Source organism: Biomphalaria glabrata, chromosome 4, assembly GCF_947242115.1.
Source record: "Biomphalaria glabrata chromosome 4, xgBioGlab47.1, whole genome shotgun sequence".
Lineage (NCBI taxonomy): Eukaryota > Metazoa > Mollusca > Gastropoda > Planorbidae > Biomphalaria > Biomphalaria glabrata.
The window spans coordinates 46,602,216-46,625,834 of NC_074714.1; the positions used below are offsets into that span (position 1 = coordinate 46,602,216).

The 23,619-nt window shown below is 36.6% G+C and overlaps 1 protein-coding gene across 6 annotated transcripts; it reads right to left on the reverse strand.

Moving 5' to 3' along the window:
- Positions 1-1,008: 1,008 nt before the first annotated feature.
- On the reverse strand, positions 1,009-22,613 carry LOC106076251 (GLIPR1-like protein 1). 6 transcript variants are annotated; one of them, XR_008777601.1, is made up of 7 exons: positions 22,447-22,613; positions 21,114-21,275; positions 19,984-20,128; positions 15,493-15,620; positions 14,059-14,662; positions 7,735-11,298; positions 5,959-6,102 (listed from the first exon to the last, which is right to left on the reverse strand). XR_008777601.1 is itself a non-coding variant. In XM_056027122.1 (4 exons), the coding sequence occupies exons 2-4, from the start codon at positions 6,093-6,095 to the stop codon at positions 2,411-2,413; spliced, it is 843 nt and encodes a 280-aa protein (XP_055883097.1). In that variant the 5' UTR covers positions 6,096-6,099; positions 7,735-8,555; the 3' UTR covers positions 1,009-2,410. The 6 variants fall into 6 exon arrangements, 2 of the variants coding, with proteins under 2 accessions (XP_055883097.1, XP_055883095.1); XR_008777600.1 differs by having other exon boundaries at positions 7,735-7,906; positions 12,295-14,662; XR_008777602.1 differs by having other exon boundaries at positions 5,959-6,099; positions 7,735-14,662.
- Positions 22,614-23,619: the final 1,006 nt, after the last annotated feature.

Sequence of the window (23,619 nt, forward strand, 5' to 3'; positions counted from 1 at the left end):
TTTGATTACTTTCTCTTTCAAGTAGTCCTTCAATCTTTAAATATTGATACGCCTTTATTGTCATTTATCAGTTTTCACAAAAAGAAGTTCATCTTGGATTTCTTGATTCATAATAAAACGAGAATATGCCATTATGTCAATAAAAAATGCTTCATTACTGTTGATTCGTCCACTTACATAAAGAAATAAGTCGTTTGCAAATAATAACATAAGAAGCTTTCAACTCATTTCATGTTAGGCCTTTGAACTGTTTTGTTGCTTAGATGAATTCTTTAATAATATCAAATGCAGATTTCTGTAGAAAATAGTTTTAAAACTTCATCTGCTGGAAAAATCATTCTTTTTTTTTTCGCTTATTATTTGATATTTTTCAATAAGTCAAAGATATTTTAAGACACTTGCAAACCATTATCTTGTCTACTGTTAGCCTTTTCTCAATTTTATCATTAACTGTTTAAAAGTATTTCAAATCAGGGTGGCATAGTCTCAAATGATTCTCCGGCTTAGGTGGTTTCAGTATCATTTCATAAACTTTGTTACATAAAAGGCACATTTGGCTTTATAAGTTTAATAAGTAAAAAGCCAAATAAAAGGAAAAACAAAAAAAACTTAACACTACTGTTTCGTATTTAGATTCGGTCATGCTAAATATAAATATAAATATGAGTTACCTGTAGACTAAACAAAGCTATTTAAATGAGGTATCAAAATTTACAATCGTTTTTTATTGGAATAATTGTATTCAAATGTAAAGGATTACCTCTAAGTTATAGATAATTTATATTTGTATGAGATATTTGTTTCTTTCAGTGATGTGAAATCGAAATTAAAATCACAATCTTCTCAAATGAGATCCACTCTTGTGGATACACCCCCAGTTCTTTTTTTTCACAGCACATATTTTATAATACATTTTTTATGTGGTTTATTTTTTTTTATTTCACCATAAAATGCAATGTCGTATTCTATAATCACGAGACAAACAAAAAAATGTGTCAGTCTAAATAGTTATGAAATAAAATATGGTTTAATCACAGTGACAAAATTCACGAGCTTTTATACATGTCGACAGTTCATTGTGATACATTAAGTCTATTTAATAAAAGCAATAACAAGCATTATGTTGCTAAAATTTAAAAAAAAAAACAAAAAAACTTATCGTTAAATAGAAACTTCACATTTGTTGCCATATATCTAAATAATGTAGCATTTATTTTCCTTTTTCAATATCAAACAAAATTAGTGATTAGCACTAATAAATAAATAAATTAATTTGTTTAATTATTTTAGTGATTCATGCTTCTTTTTATATTTTATTGAACAGTGAATACTTGTGTACATTTTTAACTCGATCCGAGAATGTTAAGTGAGAGAAATAACGTGTACAAACATTTCCCCAGACAGACAGAGTGAGTTGATATAAGCTTTGTTTTAAAAAAAAATACATTCATTGTTTATCATGGATGTTTAAAAAAAAGTTTTAACTTATTTTTTTCAAACTTATTGAGCTGAAAGATATAATTATATTTATATTTATTGATTCATCCGTAGCAATCAGCCGATATCAAAATTAAAATAATAGATTCTATTAGCATTCCTACATTCCCTCTGACACACTGAGGATGAATAAAACCAGTCTATGTACATGTACAGTTCGAATTCCACAATTAAAGCAGGGTGGTTGCTATAAATAGCATGAATGGAAGAGACACGTAGAGATGGAGTGACGCAGACGACAGAGAACTTGTAAAAGTGATACTTTGTCACGTAGCAGTCTTGCTGCATCTAAATTTAACTTTTCCCCGGAAGTAACCTTAGTAATTAGCTCCACCTTTTTTTTTCTAGATTATTCGAGGACGAAGAGCTCTGACGTCATCTAATAACTTGATTTGAGAGTTGGTTCGCCTGAGAATTGTGGAATTTCGTTTTAGCGGAGAAAACGCGTTAGTTGTCAGATGGAACTTACAGGACAAGTCGCATATATTTTGAGTTGTATATATGGTTCCTAGTTTTCGAATTCAATTATTTTGAATCTCTAAAAGATATTTAGATCTAATATCAATATCTACATAAGAATCACCGGCAACACAGGAACATCTTGTGACACATTGACACCTCATCAAGAACAACCTGTCTCACATTAGACACCCTCAACATCCTGTGATATACTTAATGAGCTCAACACAAGCTCATCGCTATACATATATACTAATATACACATATATTATGTTTTTGATGTATAAAATAATAGTGTATTCAATAAGTTCTTATTACAAAAATATAACTAATATGAGTTGATAAGAGCAATATATTTTCTTCATTGTACTTTGCATGCAGTATGTATTCATATTTTCTCGTTCTCTGTTGGTACTTTCTGATTTAATCTTGGCTGATACCATCCTGATTACATCTAACACATGTGGCACGATTTCTTGCAGTTTTTCTCCATGTAGCTTGGGTTATATTTGCATTCGCCTCTCTTAGCCCAGTCGGCGCAGTCATGGTTGGAGTCTTCGCAGCTGGTTTTGCTCACACAGACCTTGCAGGACTTTCTGCAATACTTGAGCATGTAGTTGGGGTTAGACTGGCACTGTCCACTCTTTGCCCATTCAGCGCACCTTCCCTGGTCATCGTCGCAGCCTCCGTCGTCCCCGCCTTGGTTGACGGTGACGCCTTTGCCCTCACCTACACAGAGTCCTTTCTCCTCGGTTTGTCCTTCTCTGCACTTGCTCTTGCAGGTCTTGTCGTAAGGCTTCTCTCCGTTCCAGTTTCCTTTGGGAGTGTAGAAGCAGACCAGATACCAGGCGTTTCTGTAGGCGTTGACAAGGTTAGGACATCTGTAGCTGTAGCAGCCCACTTTAGATGTGCTTCCCCATACCATCTGAGAATGGAAATGATTACATATTTAATGGTATTTTTCAACGTAGATCTAACGAGGAGGAAGCAAGACCTGACTTTTCGAAGCTCAGAACAGAATCCTCTGATAATTTTTAAAACGGAAAACAAGCCAAAAAGTATTTATACAATTCCACAATTAAAGAACACTCTCGTCTTAGTCGGGTTTCAGGGACTGTAAATAATTATGCACACAAACATTAATGTTCTAATCTATAATAGTCATCAAAATCTGGACAGCTGTTTTATTTAGAATCGGTCATAGCCCAATAGGCGCGTAATAGGCACGTAATTAATGCCAGTGCTTCTCAAACGTTTCCAAGTGGTGTCTCACAAAACAAACAAAAATTTCGTTCGCGCACCCCTCCCTTAAGCCCGCTGGGATCTGTCAGAATCCTGTAGGCTCCAAATGTGGGGTCCTGGGGGTACGAGAGAAGGCCCATGTCGATTAGCTTTTTCTAATATTCTGAGCTTCTTAAATTGATTTAATCTCCAGGCGTCTACAACGTATTTTTTTTTCACTGTAAAAGGAGCGCAAATCGAAATGGTTTATAGTAAAGGGGGCTGACTTAGACTTACTTAGACTTAGGTCCTCCCGAGCCGTTCGGCGCATTGGGCGGCAAGCTGACTCCATAAAGATCTGTCACAGGCAATGTCTGAAGCCTCCTCCCACCTGGTGTCCACTGTTCTGAGGTCCTCCATGAAGGTGTGTCGCCAAGTAATACGAGGACGTCCCTGTTTGCGCTTTCCTTGTTTTGGCTTCCATGTTATCGCAACTCTTGGTGTGAGTAATTCATTTTGACGTAGAACATGCCCCGCAAACCTCATGCGCCGCTCAGTCACAACCTCACTAAGTGTTCGACTCCCAGTTTGGCATAGGATTTCCTTGTTTGAGACCCGATCTGTGTAACTGACTCCCAAAATCCGTCTCAGCCATCTCTGTTGAGCCACATTTAGTCTTTTCTCAATTTTGACAGATGACTTCCATGTCTCACATGCATATGTAGCAGTTGGAATGACGATTGTGTTGAGAAGGTGTATTTTTGTCTCGAGTCCAATGGTTTGGCTAGTCCAAATAGGCTGCAGTCTTTGGAAAATGCTCCCTGCCTTTCCTATTCGGCACGCTACATCGTGGTAAGCATCTCCATCATTTGTTATGATGCTGCCAAGGTACGTGAACTTGTCCAGCTCTTCAAGCTTTGACTCGCCAAGTCTGACGGGGACACCCTTTGCCTTATATCCCACTCGCATAATTTTAGTCTTATCCAAGTTTATGCGGAGGCCAATTTTGGGTGCCTCTCAGTCTAGGCTCTCCGTCATTTCTTGAATGCATTTATTTGTAGCCCCGAGTAGTGGGGGCTGAGAAAGGCCCAAACGTATATCATTGTAAGTCTAATAAAGAGGGAGGCTGGACTGAACATTACTATGATGCGGAGAACATTCGAGGTAACTCAGTGTACATACTGTAATAGAAGATATCGTCGCTAGATCATCTTTCTTTTAAGTAAGCGACATTCTTTAACATAACGATGTATAACAGTCTGGAGAAAGTCCATTTTTTCGACACAAGAAAGTGGAGTTGAATCACTTTAGCAGAGACATTCTGACATGCCTTCTTTAAAATGTTTTGAGTCCATATTGTTGCAAATGCCCCCCCCCCAAAAAAAAAAGGTCTACATTCGATAAGGTCCTACTTGAAAGATGGGTTAACGTCTGACTTAAAATATTTCTATTTTGAAAATATTAATAATTTTATTTTACTTGGTTAGTATTTTAGCATGGAGAGAGAGCATAAACGAAGGGTCCCGGAATGCAGATTTCATACACAACCGTAGTACAAAGAAGGGTGAAAATGCAACGGCGCCTGGGGATTACATAAGCCCAACCTGTGACCTCAGCTGTGTACCAAGGATTGGCCTCTTTAGTCAGACAAGAAGTTGCAATGGGAAAAAGCCTCTTCAGATGTAAAATGCCACAGATTATAGACATTAGTACTGAGGCCTTATTGTAATAAAAGTACACTCCTTTTAATAGTATCGCATATACTCACTTGTGTGTAATGACAAGATGACCCACAGCTGTACTGACCATAGCTGTACATTTTCTTCTCGTCAAACCAACGTCCGGAAGATCCCAGGATCAATTCTTTTTCTGGCTTCTGGTTCGAGTCCCAGGCCAGGTTTTCTCCTCGGCCTTCTTTCATCTCATGTTTAAAAACACAGCCTTCAGCCCACTGTTTGGCTTGTCTCTCCAGCTCCATGTCTGTGAACAAATAAAACGAATAAAAGAGTAAAGTATTAATATGTACTAGCAGCCCGTAAGTTCAAGAATATGTTTTCGTGATGAGAATAGATAGATCACGATTTTTCCTTTTTAGCTTATATCAACTCACTCTGTCTGTCTGTCTGTCTGGTCAAATGTTTGTACACGTTATTTCTCCAACACTTTATCTCGGATCAATTTAGCACGATTATTTCTTTTACCGAACATCACATGAATAAATAAAAAAAATACCAATTATTTAATTAACTATTGGTAATTAATTATTTGTTTGGTATTTCGAACAAAGGAAAGAAATCGCACTAGATTGAAGTGGTGGTATAAGCTGAATTAGCCCCATTTGTAGATCGTAGTATTAGTCTTAGTAAACACAATGAAAAATAGGACGAGACTAAAGAAACAGTAGATAACTATACAATATTCCATGTGGAATTAAAATGTTTTTCATCGTCAGCAGAGGTCTAACAAGCATCTATCATAAGCTTGCCTTTTAACACACTACGTCACTCTCACTCAACTTTTTTTTTGTAAGTCCCTTGCCTCCCCCCTTCACCCTCGATAGGAAAACCATTAAGAACAAAGAAAAATAAAATACATTAAAATTGTTTGCTCGTTTAGCCAAATAAATACTTTGTAGTCTCGAGATTGTGACTTAGGTAGGAAAGCAATGATGAAAATTTAGTGACTATTTATTCAACGTGCCATCTGTTTCAAGTCCATGTCATTCTGAAACACTTATAACACTAGCCCAATTACTTACCATACGTCAGTTTGTTCATCAGGCATCCACCTTCTCCCCGCCTCTTGTCGTTGTGAATCTCCAGGATGTAATCTCTGGCCTCTTGGTTCCAGTTGGAGGTGGCCAGTGCGGTCATCTCCCACGCGGACAACACACATAGTGTTTGGAGGAGGAAGATCATGGTGCTTCTAAGGACAGAAAGAACAACTTAGACAATCCTGATGTTCACTATAGGCCTATCAATGACATCTATATGTTACGTCCAAAGCACCATCATATTAAATACAAGTGTAGAAATATATATAAAAGTAAAGTAAAGTTATCAAAGACCTTATGACCTTATTTGAGGATCTATAGAGCAGATGATTTAAAGGTCATCTGTGCCTGTGATCTCGGTTAACGAGGGTGTCATGGGGCCAGTACAACGACCAACGCCTTGACCTTCCCCAACTAGAGCTGGATGGACTCAGAGGCAGTCTAAAGATCCAGAAAGTTAAAATATCAGTCTTCACCAGGATTCGAACCCGGGACCCCGGTTTGGAAGCCTAGCGCTTTACCACTCAGCCACCGCGGCTCCAAAAAAATATATAGTAACTCTCTTAACTCTGCCCGTTGTTTTAATTAGCAACAGTTAGCAGATACAGATGTATAACAGAGGAGATGATGCAAGCACGAATATTGTTTGGGAATCTTCTATGTAAAAATGTACAACTTTTACCTTACATTTTTTACTTACAATTGAACTGGTTCATTTGTTTTGTTTGTTTGTTTGTTGTTGTTTTTTTAATATCCCACAAACGTTAACACGAATTCTACTATACACCAAGCCAGGATTTCTCAACCTGTGGTTCGCAACCCCTTTGGGGGTCGATTGACGATTTGCCAGGGGTCGCCTAAGACCATCAAAACTATGGATTGTTTTAGGTCTATTCTTCTATTGCTGTGTGTGTGAGGGTGGGGGGTGGGGGGTCCGCGGCAAAGTGAGGAATTGTAAAAAGGTGTCGCCGAGCTTAAAAGGTTGAGAACCGCTGCTGACTAAGCATTCTAATAAGGTTATCGTCTAAACTAAGGACAATCAGTCGGCTATAGACAATTTTAGTATAGCCTGTGTACTCTGGTAGGTAAAGGCATGTTATGGCAGATAAATGGAAATCAGAGAAACAGTCCATTGAGTAAAACTTAACAAGGAATGCTAGAACTTCTCAATAAATAGAGAAACACTCAGGACGTATTGGTTGCCAAATAGTATAACCAAAATGTTTATCTTGAAGTTTGTTGCGTAAAGATTTCCCTTGCAAACAATAGAGCCAATGATGTAAAGGTCAACTGTTTCTGAGGCCCGCATTAATGCGACCAACTGCCTTTACTTTTTTCTAACTCAGGTACCCATTAAAGCTGGCTGGACTCATGGGTGCCCTAAAAATACCGAAATTAAAAATCCCATTCTTCACCAGGATTCAAACCCGGGACCCGGAAGCCAACACTTTACCACCCAGCCACCAAGCATCTTTCTATTAAATGTTACAATATATCATTTTGTTTGTTAACATAACCCACACTATTCAATACGGTTTCAGTGAGTCTACCTTGATTCAAGATTTTAATCATCATTTTTTTTAAAGGAATGCAAAAATTGGAAATTTAAAGGACACATTGTCTATGAAGATATGAACAAAGATTGTGACCCAAATGTAATATATACATTCAATAAAATACTATTGTACAGTAACAAAATATACGTTCATCTGCTATGAAAATAATTATCTTCATTTACGATTTAAATAGACCAAACAAAATGCATTTAACATATTGCTACTTACCAAGTTTTAAGTAGTGGTAGATATAAAGGTAACCTAAGACAGTGCCTGCTGATGTGTACAGAAGTCTCCTTGAGGCCGCTTCTTGGTGTTCTACTGTTAACGTCTGGTACTTATAGCTAACCCAGGTCTTCACGTAATATGCTAATGTACTTAATGACCACCAATGAGTGAACTGCTTGATTTGAGGAAATTGTTAGCCAATGACACTAATGGTGATCAATGAGTATGTAATTATATCACGTTGTATGTCTGGTCGTTTAACTCTTGACAAGCAAAGGAAAGAGGTCTATTTACCGAGCAACCAGAGTCAACTTAATAACAGTGTCGATAATATATTCAGCAATGGACAATCTTAAGTCAGAATGACACAGAGCAGTGGTACCCAAAGCTGCTTGCCCTGCAGGCTTAAATATATTTTAAAAAATCCAAAAGAGTCATTTCGCATTATAGCCGAAAGAATATAATAATAAATTCGTCGAATCTAATGGAAGGTGTGTCTTTAGTATGAACTTTGGAGAGACTCGATAGCACCGCTTCACGTTTGGCCCGGGGGTCGTAGGTTGAGCACCACTGACACGGAATTAGCCGTCACCATTTAGCCATCTCAGCTGCGAGGGAACGCCCACATAATTCGTCCTCGATGACGTAATTATTTTGCCTCTTTGCGATAAATCGCAACGAATTTTATACAGCCTTTCCTAGATTTGTATTTTTTTTTCTTAATATTGATTAGGGCAGGCATTTACGATTAGGAGCGAGCTAAGGTCGAATGCGTCACATTTAAGATGTCCTGATAGCCTCAACCAGAAAATCTTAAATAGAGTTTAAAATTGCATTAATTTTACACAATGTATGCACAATTTTTTTTTATTAAAAAAAATATTTTCAATAGGCTTTCAGCCTACAATTTGTGTGTATCTTTAAGAAAATATATTGTAGAAAACGCTAAAGAGAAATAAAATAATGAGAAAAAAGAAGATATAATTAAACCCCATACTTTTATATACTATTGTGTGCTGTTCTTCTGTATAATTCTACAGCAGCACTTGAAAAATTCAAAACAATTTTTAAAGACAAAGGCGTATCCCTCAACACTAAAATCAGACTGAAACGTTCCCAGGCCACATTCTTATATGCTTGCGAATCTCGGACGCTGACTACAGAACTTGATAGGAGGATCCTAGCAATGGAATTGAGATGCTACAAAAAGATCCTAGGTATTTCATACAAGGCCGCATCACAAACGAAGAGATTTGAAACAAGAAACAGCGATTGGACCCCACGATAACCAACTAACTACTGTAAAAAAAAAAACGCAAACTTAAACTATATGGTCATATTATAAGGTCTTCACGGCTTACAAAGAATTCTAGAAAAACATTTGAATGACAAGATGAAACAAGCAAAATAAATAATTTAACTTATCTAAAGGGGAAGAATTTCGACCTTAAAACTATATCTTCCAAAATATAAAAGTTAATTCCCTTTTTTGATATCAAACAAAATAATAATACCAATAATTAATTAATTGATGGAGTATTTTTTCATGTTTTGTTAGGTACAATAAATAATTGTTTAAAGTATCAACTAGATGGAAGAATGCGTGAGGGAGAAATAGCGTTAACAATTATTTTAACAGACAGAGTTAGCTTGGTAGAAATTACTTTGTTCTAAAGTTTACAAAATATAACTGTCACATGACAATAATAATGATGTTTAAATCATAAGTTTGAATGACCAATTAAAAAAAAATGCATTATTCTTGCAGCAAATTTCATTTTTTTTAAAATATTTTATTGATCTTGACTTGTAACCTTCTTAATGGATCGTTTAATTAGTAACTTCTGATGTTAATGATTAAATAGAATATAGATTTAAATATAAATTCAACTATTTTAGTGTCTATGAACAGCGCTAAAGAAGCTTAAAAAGTCTTGACAAAAGCAAGATGGACAAGAAATTTTAGATTTCATAAACAATCTCTTTTTATAAAAAAAAAGCTTATATCTGACAAGAAAATGGCATTAACTAAATGAAAGTAGAAATCCAGTAATATTTTAATTATTCAATCTTCAAGTCTAGCAAGCTAAAAAGAAATGTACAAAGTTTAGAAATACATTAAATGACAGTTAACGTGTTTCGAAACTTACCAGGTTTTTCTACATCTACATATCTAACAGTTAACATCTATAAAAAAAAAAAATAAGAAGAAGAGTCGAGCAGCTTTTTCTACATCTAGAGGCCAAACACTCAATATTAAGTTCGGCTAACACTTTTTTTTTCTACCTTCGTATTAAATCTTTTAATCTTTTCATTCTTTTAGGGAAAATATCTATGAAAGAAAGCAAATTTTAATGTCTGAAAAATAAAAATGTTTCATAATTAGCTGTTCACGGATGAAAATATGACATCCTCCTCCACGCGGGCCGCATCCATGAACTGAAAGGGACGCATGTGGCCCAACTTCCAAATAGTTGCCATGCAGGGTCATTGAAGTAACGAAGCGTGCCAGTTTGAAGTTGCTTGGTTAAGAACACTTATGCAGAATATCAATTATAAGATATAGGGCAGTGTAGAGTGGCAGTGGACAATTAGTCTTAATACTGCCACTTCGTCACATTGCAATGCGGTCACACAAAACAATAAAACAAGAGTTATGTAATAACAACCTTTCTAGGCTTAACTTGTGCTCTCTTTATACCAACATGAAAAGAGATGTGTTGACTGATCTACAGTGGACTACTATAATTGGACCACATCGGGACGAGATCGTTTTGGTCCTAATAAGCGGCTGGTCCAATTAAACGGATCGGACTGTAAACAGGATTCGTTTCGGTAATTTAGAATTTGGTCCGAATAAGACGCTGGTCCAGTTAAACGATCTGATTTTAAATAGAAATGTGATTTTAAGTTTTATAGATAATACACATTTGATCAATGTAATTTTACTTTCCAAATATAGTAACTTGAGTTATCTTTATCAGTAAGTTTTGAATTTGGCCAGTACGCGCAGTATCTATTCTATTTTGACGCAAAGACTACGTTGGCTAGGACATATCAACCGCATGCCAGATGGAAGCTTTCCTTAGGACACATTGAGTTTGAAGAGGCAGTCAGACCCAAGAAACACCTTATAGACGAAAGTCAAGGAAAAGATCTTGATAATTAATTACTTTGATGGATATCGAATGGAAATAACTTCTACATTACTGAGAAATATAGTTTTTAATGCTGAGTTCTTCCCCCTCAATGAACTTTGGTTGTTCTTTTTTTTATTATTATTATTGATAAACATGAAAAATCAGATTTCGTCATCAACATCCCAGCGCCACTATCCTAAAACGTAAAAAAATACATTTACAACAAAAGAACAAAATATGAAAACTGCTTGGAGGTTAATCGGCTGTGGAAGTTAATTACAATTACAATATTCCTAATTGAGGTATCAGCCGAATGGGTAGTAACTAATTAGTAACAAATAACCATGTAGACATCTTCGTTACCCTGAATGTTCCTGTGAATATTTTTAATTTATACTTGCCACAGAACGGTACTGCCTTAGACCTGCAATATCATAAGATAATTCTTCAAGCACTATAATGAAATATGAATTTATTTTAAAAGAATCTTAATCCTGGCAGCACCAGTGAATATGAAACATGACTGATAATAATAATAATAATAATAGTAATTATATACATCGTTCCAAATGAAATGTATTGCGGTAAACATAAGTCATCAATGGACACCAAACAAAATGATTTATTAAATAAACAACTACACAGGCTAGAGCATAGATTCAATGAAGGAAAATCACAGATTAACGCGTGATGTAAGTGTCCATTTTTTTTTATTTTTTTTTGCTGTTACGTATAACGATTAGAAACCAGTACTAGGCAAGGGTTCAAACCCCCGTAATATAAAGTATACACCAACGCTTCTAAGGCCTATCAGTTGTAGCCTTCTCGACCGCCTGCATTATAACGCGCCCATCACAAAACACACACGCAATGGACACATCACTTTGAAATGAAACGTCTCTGCTACACATCACTGTCTACAGTCTAAACATTTTCAAACTGTAGTACTTGTCTCCTTACACACGCTTTAATACACGTTCTTTGTAAAAACACATTTGATAATCACAGTGACCTAATTATAACCCTTCACATTCACTCTGACAATTATCTAGCTCTAATAGATATTGTTTAAAAATAAACAAATTTAAACAAGGAATGGAACGAAAGAAAGTTACGCACCAAAATAAAATGCCAAGTGCTTTAAGTGGAAGAAATCACAGTTTTGTACTTTAGACATTTAAATGCCGACTTTAAAAAACATATTGGGTTGAAATAGTTAATTTAAAAAATTGTTTTGGTAAATTAATCGGCTACGAATTCGATTTAAAAATAAAAATAAAAAAGTAATTTAAAAAATGTAACGAAAGAAAGTTGCGCACTAAAGAAAGTGTGAATAAATGCTTAAAGTGGAAGGAATATTGTACTTATTAACACCTATTATGAATTAGAGAATTACTGTATAAAATAAAAAGCAACGTACACTCTGATAACTGTACCGGTTTCGAAAAAAAAAATTACACAATTTTCAGAAGAATTCAAATTGTTTGAAGTGTACTTAATACCGAACACTAGTACCACATGGGCTTATAATGGTCTTCTAAAAGCGTGCACTCCCTTTCTTGAATTAATCTACATACCTATGAGAAAAAAGAAACCAAGGTCAATGTTAAAGCTCCGCCAGGAAAACCAGTGACTTGTCAGAATTTAAGTCATTGGTTAATATGCATGACTAAATGCATGACGCGTATGACGTAATCATCTTCTTTTTTGAAGTAACGTCTGTATTATATAAGATAAGATAAGATGTAGTCATCAATAAGTACGTTTTCACGTAGTCTAGAGCGAAACACGAAACTAGGGTACGTAACTCATATTAATATTTTGAATGCAGGATCTACGGAACATTACGAAGCCAATACTTGCCTACCCGTCAACGATGAAATGTTCAAGATATATTTTTATAAAGTTTGCATAAGATAAAATACAATCAGTCATCTAAAGGAGGTAATACTTGGTAGTCTTTTGGAATCATATCAATTAATATTTTTGTTTGTTATCACTACAGATTATATTACCTGCAAAAAAAAAAAAAAAAACACAAATATCATAGACTACTTGCATTTGCTACACACTAGTGTTTCATTTGTGTTTAGACCATCTTTGGAAATCTTAATTTTCCTTGTTGTCTTTGTCATACTAACTCAAAACAAAAAAAATAGAAGTATATACTTTTTAAAAATGACTGTTTCTCTTCAATACAGCACTATAGATAATTATTTTGTTTTTGATAACTAATGAATGTTAGAATTTAAAATCCTGGTTAAGCGAATGTAGTAAATAATATGCCTTTAGATCGAGATTTAGGCGGTGCGAAAAATGTGTTCTTAGACATCAATTTATCAAACTCTTTAATGAACAAGGTTACAAAGACAGTTTCAGTGGAAACACAAACTCAAAATCGGCCCCCGAAGTAGTCCACCAAGACAGGTAAAAAAGGCAGGTATCAATAGTTTCAGAAAGATTAAATTCGATCAAAGACAAATGAGAGAGAAGAATGGAGAAAGAAGGTTGACAGATCTTGTGTGGAAAACAAAAAACGTTTGCATAAGTGTGTTACAAATATGGCAAATGGTGATCTCCCCTACTAAAGAGCCTCCAGTGTTTGTTACTATTAATAGTGAATAGTTGTTAAAGTGGTGTATTTTTATGAAACAAAATGCTTGCATAAGTGATTTAAAAAATTAGATTTTTTGCTTTTAGAAAAGAAAAACGTAGCCATTGCATCAGAACTTTGAATGGACTAAAATATTATGATGTCGGATTTTCACTATCTTTTCTAGTTTACGAGATCTAAACTGGACGGACGGACAGACGGACAGACATTTCACACATAACTAATAGCGTCTTTACCCCTTTCGGGGGCCGCTAATAGGGGCAACATGCGGAAATACCCAAAGACGTAATCAGTTCAAGATAAAGATTGTCTAGTACTCTAGCTAAATTTAAATTAATTTTTTATTTTACTATAAAAAATTATAACTGTCAAGCTAGATTTCCCCTCTGTGGCCAACTAGTTAGTAATCCTTTTTCCAAAAGATATATATCAAGTGACAAATTTCTGGGAAAACCGTTAGAGCCGTTTTTGAGAATCCGTCTCTAGTCTCTTTTTTGTCCAGGTTTTGTCTATGAATGTGCACCCTGAATAGAGGAATGTAAATTGATAAATTTCAAGTTTAATATTTACTTCGTCTGGTGTCCCAGTGTGTTAGTTTCTATGCATTACTCACTAACAATGAGTGTCATTAGGGGTGTTTATTGAGCTCACTCCAAGGGCGTTTCCTCGTCAGGGAACTCCAGAGAGAAGAAGATCTTGCTTTCATAATTCTGGACACCATTTTCAGCACCCTCACCATCGCCATTACTGCTTTTGTTCTGTGGGTCAGCGGCGTCATTAAGGTTGCTGCTGTTTTCGCAGGGAGCAAGTTCGTTGCCCTGCGTGTTAGACTGTGGTAAGGACACGCTACTTCTGGTGGCGCGCACCCCGTCACCCAGCTTACTGCGGAGGTCGTTCTGACTCAGGCTATACTTAATGGCCGGTATGAGGGTATGGTCCACAAAGCTGACATGTCCACTTGGGCTAATCACGGCGATTTGGTCCTCTTCCACTCTCTTGAAAATGTCGTCATATACTGGGGGTGGGGGGACAGGGGCGACGCCTTCACATTCTTCTTCAACGGGTGGAGGGTGAATCACTACCTCCACCATGTGCTCTGATTCAGCCAAGGCTAAGGTCGATGAACTCGAAACCGGATGTACGCAAGAAGAATAAGAAGGAGGGTTATCTTGACCTTGCAATAAACAAACAAAAAAGAATGATGTTAAAAAACAAGAAATTTAAAATTATAAAAATGTAATATCCTTTAAAGACTTAGCTCCTTATTTCTTTTAATAAGTATTAATTATTAAGTTTAAAAGTGAAATGAAATAATTCATATTTAAAATTTGCTTCCCAATCCATAGGTTCTAGAAAACTCATTATAACTAATTGTTCAAATATGTTTTGTTAAGAGACATACGGCTAGCTTAGTTAGATCTAAAGTGCATTAAGTCTATGACGAAGCATCAAATAACAACCTCAATTGTTGATAACACTGGAGTCTTAAAGGTCCATGAAACTCAAACGATATCCGCAGTAAGGAAAAGAAAACGGTATCGTACATAAGAATAAGACATAATGAAATGTCATAGCAGGGCCGATCTTAGTTAAGTGGAGGCCCTAGACAAAGTGAATCTGGTGGCCTCAAATGAAATAGAAAATTAAAAATAAACAGCGAAAAATAAAATTACGCAATTTGTTTAAAACCTAACGATTCCAACCCTAACGCTGGGCCCAAGTTTCGCTAAACCTTCACCAAAAAAAGTATTTTGAGGCATAAGGCGACTACCTAGTTTGCCTATGCCTGTGTCTGGCCATGGTCTGCTGGTCACAAGCATACAAGGTGTCAATATAAATTACAGGATTTGAAACAAGCTACCTAGTTTATTATATCTGCTTCAGCTGTTACGGAATTGAAAACAATAAACCTTGTTCAATAGGTCTTAGCTGAAACAGGGTTAGAAACAAGTTACATTATTCATTCTGTTCCAACTATTGCAGAATTTGAAACGACCAAGTTACCATGTTTATTTTCCTCCTGCTGTTCACGCCTTCTTTTGTCTCTGAGTCTTTTGAAGATACAGATCAGGATGATAATGATGATGATTAGGCAGACACACACCGGGACGGTGTAAACGATGACATCCTCCCTACAGGACATCAGAACAATAAATACATTAATATACAAGCTGGAAATGGAAGAAATGAAAGACCTAGTCATGGAATTGAGATGTCACAAAAGGATTCTGGGTATAACATACAGACACCTGATTACTAACACGCGGAGACAAGAAGCAGGAATACAATGGCGATGGGACCTCATGATGACCGTCTGACCAATGTACAGAAATACAATGGCGATGGGATCTCATGAAGACCGTCTGACCAATGTACAGAAATACAATGGCGATGGGACCTCATGATGACCGTCTGACCAATGTCTAAAAACGCAAATTAAGTCTATACAGAACTATATTGAGAGCATCAGAGCTCGCAAAAACTATAAGAAACAAGCAAAGCATACTTTATAATAAAAAAGCTTATAAACGGAAAAGAACTGTACAGTTACAGCCATGTCCCTTAATACTAGAAGAGTTATTTCCCTTTTTCAATGTGAAACTATTTTTTTTTATTTATTCATGTTTTGTAAGGACAATGAATAATTGTGCAGGGTTTCAACTTGATTCGAGAATTGGAAGTGGGGGAAATAACGTGTACAAAATTAGTATAAGACAGACAGACAGCCAGACGGAGTGAGTTGGTATAAGCTTTGTAAAAAGAAAAATGGAATTTAATTTAATACTGTATTTCTTTCTTCGCAAATGTGACATGCTTTTAGATGTATTCTATTGTTAACCTCCACCAAAATGTATTCAATGCCCCCAATTACTAAATCCGGCTGATAATTACCATCGAGAAAGGAGTTTTGTATTCCCGCATGGCCCTCCAAAACCCGACCTTCATCCACTAGCGGATCCAGAACTTTGGAGTGGGGGGGGCGATTTTTTTCCAAACCCTAACCCTAACGCCCAGTAAACCCTAACCCTATACATAAAAGTACGTACAGCATATATATATATATATATATATATATATATATATATATATATATATATATATATATATATATATATATATATATATATATATAATAAGCAGTATTTCTCAGTATTTTCTTGCATTCTTCACTGCAGAAACTCATTCTCCTGACATCTACAGCACTTTATACATCAGTGGAGTTCGGAGCGAAGCCCCGACGCCCAAAAGCGTTTTATTGCATTTTTCACTGCAGAAACGCCTGCTCCTGACATCTACAGCTCACTATTCATCAGTTAGTTTCGAGGCGACGATTAAAGCGTTTTCCTGCATTTTTCACTGAAGAAACGCATTCTCCTGACATCTACAGCTCATTATTAATCAGTGGAGTTCGGGGCGAAGCCCCGACGCCAAAAAGCGTTTTGTTGCATTTTTCACTGCAGAAACGCCTGCTCCTGACATCTACAGCTCACTATTCATCAGTGAGTTTCGGGCCGAAGCCCCGACGCTTAAAGCGTTTTCATGCATTTTTCACTGAAGAAACGCATTCTCCTGACATCTACAGCTCATTATTAATCAGTGGAGTTCGGGGCGTAGCCCCGACGCCAAAAGCGTTTTCTTGCATTCTTCACTGCAGAAACGCATTCTCCTGACATCTACAGCTCTGTATCCATCATTGGAGTTCGGGGCGAAGCCCCGACGCCAAAAGCGTTTTTTTGCATTTTTCACTGCAGAAATGCCTGCTTCTGACAACTACAGCTCACTATTTATCAGTGATTTTCGGGGGCGAAGCCCCGACGCTAAAAGCGTTTTCTTGCATTTTCATTTTTTTTTTACATTTCGTAATTTCTTAACTATAATACAAAAAGAAAAATTATTGCTTTGTTCGATAAGGGAAAGGAGATGGTATGTATCGCCCCTCCCACCTTTTTCCTTTTATATTTACTAATCATAAAATTTGAGATTAGAGTGTGGTGCGACATAATATACAAATGGTTTCACATATCAATTATATAGATATTCAACTATTTTTGTTCACAAACTATGATTCCTCCATAAAAATAGGACCACTCCCCACTCAGATGGCTAGAGCGGGAAGGGCAGTACATGCAATCGCCCCCCCCCTTACCCCACCGATACCAGAAGGGGAGCGACATAATATCAAATTTATATATCAATTCAACTAATCTTGCTCACAAACTATGATTTCTCCATAAAAGTAGGACCGCCCCCCCCCACTCAAAGGGTTTAGGTGGGAAGGGCAGTAGAGGTTTCGCTTCCCCCCACCAATCGGACAACAGGGGAACGACATAATATAGAGATCGGTTAAAATATCAATGACAAGTTTTAATCATATAGATATTTAATTGATTCTTTTAGCAAGCTGTGATTTCTACAAATAAATTGGACCGCCCCCCCCACTCAAAATATTATGGTTGGGGGGGGGGGGGCGGATTGATGCTATCGCCTCCTCCCGACCCCACCAAATCGGCCAACATACTAGAGGGGGGGGCGAAATAATCTAAAAATAGTTTGAAATATAAATAATTAGTATATATTATTAACATAAGTAATAAATTTGTATACAAATTGTGTGAGTTCTATACTAAAATTCGTCCGCCCCCCCCCCTTCGGGGGTGGGGGGTCGGCCGAGTGGGGGGGGGCGATCGCCCCTACCGCCCCCCCCCCCCCTGGATCCGCCAGTGCCTTCATCACTAAGCACGACTGTGTCTCGTGACTATTGTTTGTTTGCTAGACAACGCTTACTAAGATCACTTGTGTGGACTTGGATCCACCCCTCCCCAGTCCCTGTAGTGCTTATTAGTGCCATAGAAAGCAATAAATCATCACATTTTATTTAACTTCATTTAGATAATAGATCTATGTGATTTTTAAAACTAATTTCATAACAAATAAAAGTGACCTAAGAGTCGTTTTAAGAGTGAAGGGTAAGCAGTGGACATAATAACAGAAAAGCACTATACAGCGGAGTTAAAGAGATTGTTAGTTTCCCTTTCAGTCCTTAATATCTATTGGGCACATGATGTTAAGGGCATCTGTTTCTATGGCTAACAGTTAACGACCAGGGTGTCATGTGGCCAGAACAACGACCAACCGCATTTACTTTCCCCAAATAAAGCCTGATACTAATTACAGTTGAGTGGTCTCAGGGGAGCCCAAAAAAAAAAAACGAAATTCAAAATACCAGTCTTCACCAAGAGTCGAACCCTGGACCCCAGGTTCGGAAGCCAAGCACTTAGCTTAACCACTCAGCCAACGTGCCACCTTGACTTATAAATAACTATAGATAATTATGTCAATTTCTAAACCAATTTCATAACAAATAAAAGTAAAGAGTCTTTTAATAGTTTAAAGCAGTGATGCTCAACCTAATTCAATCTGCGGGCCATTTAAATTTCCAACACTAGTGTCGCGGGCCACATGATGGAAAAGATACAAAAACTTAATCAAATTGACCTGAACCTATATTATTTCAAACCCGAGGATCTAGTACATTGCATTAAGTATTGGGAGAGTTGAATGTACTCCTTACACTTCAAAAAATGACGCAAGTTCTGTTTATATTTCGTTGTTCTCGTTTTTTTTTTTTAAAACATCCAAACTTTCTTTTTAAAAACAAACATGTTGGCCAGCAATGGTATCACGTTCTACAAAAACTAAAGATCCGTTCACTTTTCCTAGTAGATTCTATAGTCCTATTTCATGAATGCACAAATGTTAAATGCCTTGGTAATAATCCATTAGAAAATAGTGAGGGTCCTAACGTAGGTAAAGATACATTTTGAACATTTTGCTTTGGGGGGGGGGGGGTGAGGGGGAATTTTCTATATTTTGTGCCGACTTTTCGGCGGGCCGGATGGAAGCAAGTTGCAGGCCGGATCTGGATTTTGGTCATCACTGGTTTAATGCATGAGATGTATGGGAACTGGAGAAATGTTATAAAGAGTTAATACAGAGAAGTCAACGATAATACATATCAGTAAAAATATGCTGACTATATGTGATCAATCAATGTTTGTTTGAAGCCATCCCACGTGTAAGCTAAGCAATAGATGTGTATGTGTCCTCGAAGCAATATCTGTGATTGTTAGCAGTTTATGTCTCCTTTAGCTAGTGTATATGAGCAGTTTGTTTTGCTTGAAGCAATATATATATATACGCAGTTTGAGTGTTCTTGAAGCAGCCTCTTTGTACGTAACCAGTTTATGAATGCCTTAAGCAAGTGTTTCCAAAACTTTTTACTTCAAGGAACACTTCGCACATTCTGGGTATACAATGGAACACTTTCTTATTTTTAGAGAGATTAATTCACGTGGAGGCCCAATGTTTATTATTCCTGCAGTTCGTGAAAGACCTATTCAGGCCTCGCGGAATAGTAGGGTTCCACGGAACACAGTTTTGAAAACACTGCTTTAAGAATTAATTGTATTGTTGGTGCAAAGTAAGAGTACTGACGTAGTCCGATAACAGCAGCCATCACTGGTACCATGACAGCAGCCTCTGCTACACTCAACACTGTACGGTGTTCCTTCACGGCCTCCACTGGACGTCTTGTTTCCAACACTTACACTTAATGGAACTGGACACCAGACTTGCGCCGCTATGTGGATATACATAAAGCAAGAAAAATAAAAAAAAAAATTTTAAACATAGCTTATATTGAGTTTAATTATCTATATATATAATACTCTTCGTCGCTCAAGAGTTTGGACGAGAAGAAGAAGTAAAGGAAAGATCACTCTCTTATTTCTGCGGATAGTCACCCCACGAAAAGACAAGAAGGGGGAGGGGGGAGAACACGTATTTCCCGGTCACTGCGGATGGCTGCCTGGTCGTGTGGTTTGGGCGCTGGACTGTCGTTTGGATTTATCAAACCCTGCCCGCTCCCATCCCCTTCGTCCTTCAACTCTTTTATTACATGAGAAGTTGCAAAGGAGGACTCTAACTAATTTTTACCCAGCCCCTTCTCCCCTGAGAAAGGATCCTGGTTAAGTGAATGAATAAAACGAGTACACTTTATAATATTCCAATGATTAGTATTTAGATCTAGACAGAAGACGATGCGCACAATTTTCCTGAACATTAATTTATTTAAGTCTTCACTCTTCAGTCAAAAAAGCCTTGCATTCGGAAATTCCCGAAAGCGATAGTCATTTCAAGAACGCGGCAGTCCTTTCAAAAACCGATGTTAGATCTAGATCTATGTCTAGATCTCTAGCCAAAGCTTAATTTTCTTTCATTTTGTAATTTGAAAAATGATAACGATCGAACTAGAGTTTTCCCCAATGTGGCCGACGAGCTAGTAATTCTTGTCTCAGCTGTATACATCAACTGTTCAATTTCTAGAAAAATTGTTGGAGCCGATTTTTAGATCAGCGACCATGTTTTCCTCCTCCATGAGGTTCTGACTTTAATAGAGATATTGTAAAAAAGTTATTGTAATTTGTCTAACGCTTACAGACAGTTTATGCCCCATAGTGTATTGGGCCTAATACTTATGGATATACAATAATTCATGCCGCATTGTGAATTGTTCCTAATACTTATGGCCATACAATGCATGCAGAATTGTGTTTGATACTTACCAACATGACGGTCATAGAACACGAAGAAACAGATTAGGCGTAAGAGAGCTCCTCTCCACTTCATGTTATAGCTCCACCATCGTCCTGCTACAAAACCCAACTTAAGTTCCCATAGCAGCCATCAGCACATCAAGTAAGTCTGTAATTATTGTGTAACAAAACCTACAATAGAGACAACACATTGTTAGCTTCAAGTGATGAGGTAATATTTGTTATAATAGCCATAGTGCGGAGTTCTTTTTCTTTCCCAGTGGCGCTATAGCTCTTGGAGGGCTCTTGCCTGCTTTAACACATTCCTCCATTCAAATCTCTCCTAGGCCTTTCGTTTCCACGCCCTAACCCCAAGCTGTTGTAGATCTCTTAGATAAGACATTATCCTATAATTTTTTGTATCCCGGCATTGTAGATAACGAGAACTCAAAAAAAAAAAAAATTCCTTTCTTTAGGCTACTTGTTTCTATGAACAGTAGCGTAGCAACCACTTTGAGCCCGGGCCCACTACCATTAGGGGCCCAAACTGGCTCTTGTAGGGGAAAATGTGTTGACTATAAGAATTTAAATGTTTCAAATGAATACATTAAGATTTGTTTTCTTATATCATTGTGTGTTGTTTTTTTTTCTTATGTTTCTGGTGTCCTAGCAAAATAATTGATCCGTTTTACTATAAAATGAAATCTATTAAGGGTAGGTAACTTTTAAATTGTCTGAACGGCGTTTTATTAAATTCTAACACGATAAGATTTTTAATAAAACAATAATGATAATAATTTTTAAAAATATATTCACAATTGTAAACAATGTGAAAATTCACTTTAAAATAAAATCATGTATGTTTTTGTTTTTGTTTAATTCTTTTTTATATATTATGGAATAATTAAACTAGAATCTATATCATTTACAAAAATTAATATTATGAGTAAGTAAAAATTAGACTCCTGGGGTACCACCGTATACGCAATTAAAAAAAAACATTAGATGATAGGGAAAAAAACAGATGATAGGATAACGTACATTTCATTCTACGAAGTAGTAATCAATAAAGTTGTATAGCACACACCTCACCCTTAATTAGGCAAAGACTTTTCCAATTATTCAAATGTGCCCATCAAAACTGAGTTTGTCAAGAATTGAATATTACGACAATTAATTACAATTAATTAAACTAAGAATAATTATATATTTCAACTAGAAAAAAACAAAAAAAAACTCATACAGCAATGGACGTGATTGTAACTAATGTCAACAAAAGAACAGGAAGTTCATGGACTTCTCAGTGTCTTAGTTTAAATATCGATCTAAGTTAAAGTAGAGCCATTTTCATATCCAAACTTACATTGGCACATTGAATGTTTAATCCACTGTCAAGTAGAACAAGTCAAGATCTGACCATGGATTAGCACACGTCTGAAACTGTTCGATGATGACACATTGGCACAACATTCAAATTCTTTAATTAACATACAGAGCGGGGAAGTTACTACCATCCCCTTCACCTGCACTTGACATAGAAGTCCCTACAGTCGAGCTTTAAGGATGTGACCATACATAATGAGGGTAAATTAACCGCCAGGTACTTTCAGTATCGTCTACCATTGTATCTAATTGTGTATCTAGTTAGACATCTAATTATGTCGGATTTTAAAAAGATTATAAGTTTTTACTTTTCGCTAGCTAATATGTCCTATATACAGAATGCAATCATTCGTTGATTGTAATTAAAGGTCAAGCTTTCTCTCTCTCTGTCTCTCTCTCTCTCTCTCTCTTTATTTCTCTCTCTCTCTCTCTATAGATAGATAGATAGATAGATAGATAGATAGATAGATAGATAGATAGATAGATAGATAGACAAATAGATAGATAGATTAACCCGAGTTCAAATAGCAAGTTAAGCGAAGTATCAACTTACTATAACAATCATAACATTTTTATAATGTAAATCATTTTGTTTTCCTCAAGAACTAGACCAGACTACAAATGCATGCACCAGCTGGGGAAACGAGGAGGGAGGTCAAGACTAAGGGCAGGGTACTGAAACATAAATAGTATAAAAACACTTACTTTGCCAGGGAATTAAAGCTATTTCTATCTTTATCTTGTTGTGTCATTCGGGCGGGAACTATTCTATGTTTGCGTCATTGCTCGGCTGGGACGAAAGGACGAAATGTGCGTCAATGGGCTATTTGGACGATCAACAAGTTGACCGTGACGAAGGGTTGACCTCTCCAGACAAACAGGTTGTACTATGCGAACGGATCAAGAGGATTATCCGTGACGAATGGACGAGATTTTTTTTTGTTTAATTTGGAGGCGTGGCAGATTTAAAGTGACCTTTCTGTTGATGCCTGTGATGAAAGGTTGATGAATGAATGTCAGGTTCCGGAAGTTAAGGGCGAGCTAAGAACGTACAACAACGTATGGTGAAACACATCGCACACTATGAATTGCAAACACATACATTAATATATATATTATATATATATATATATATATAATATATGTAATATAC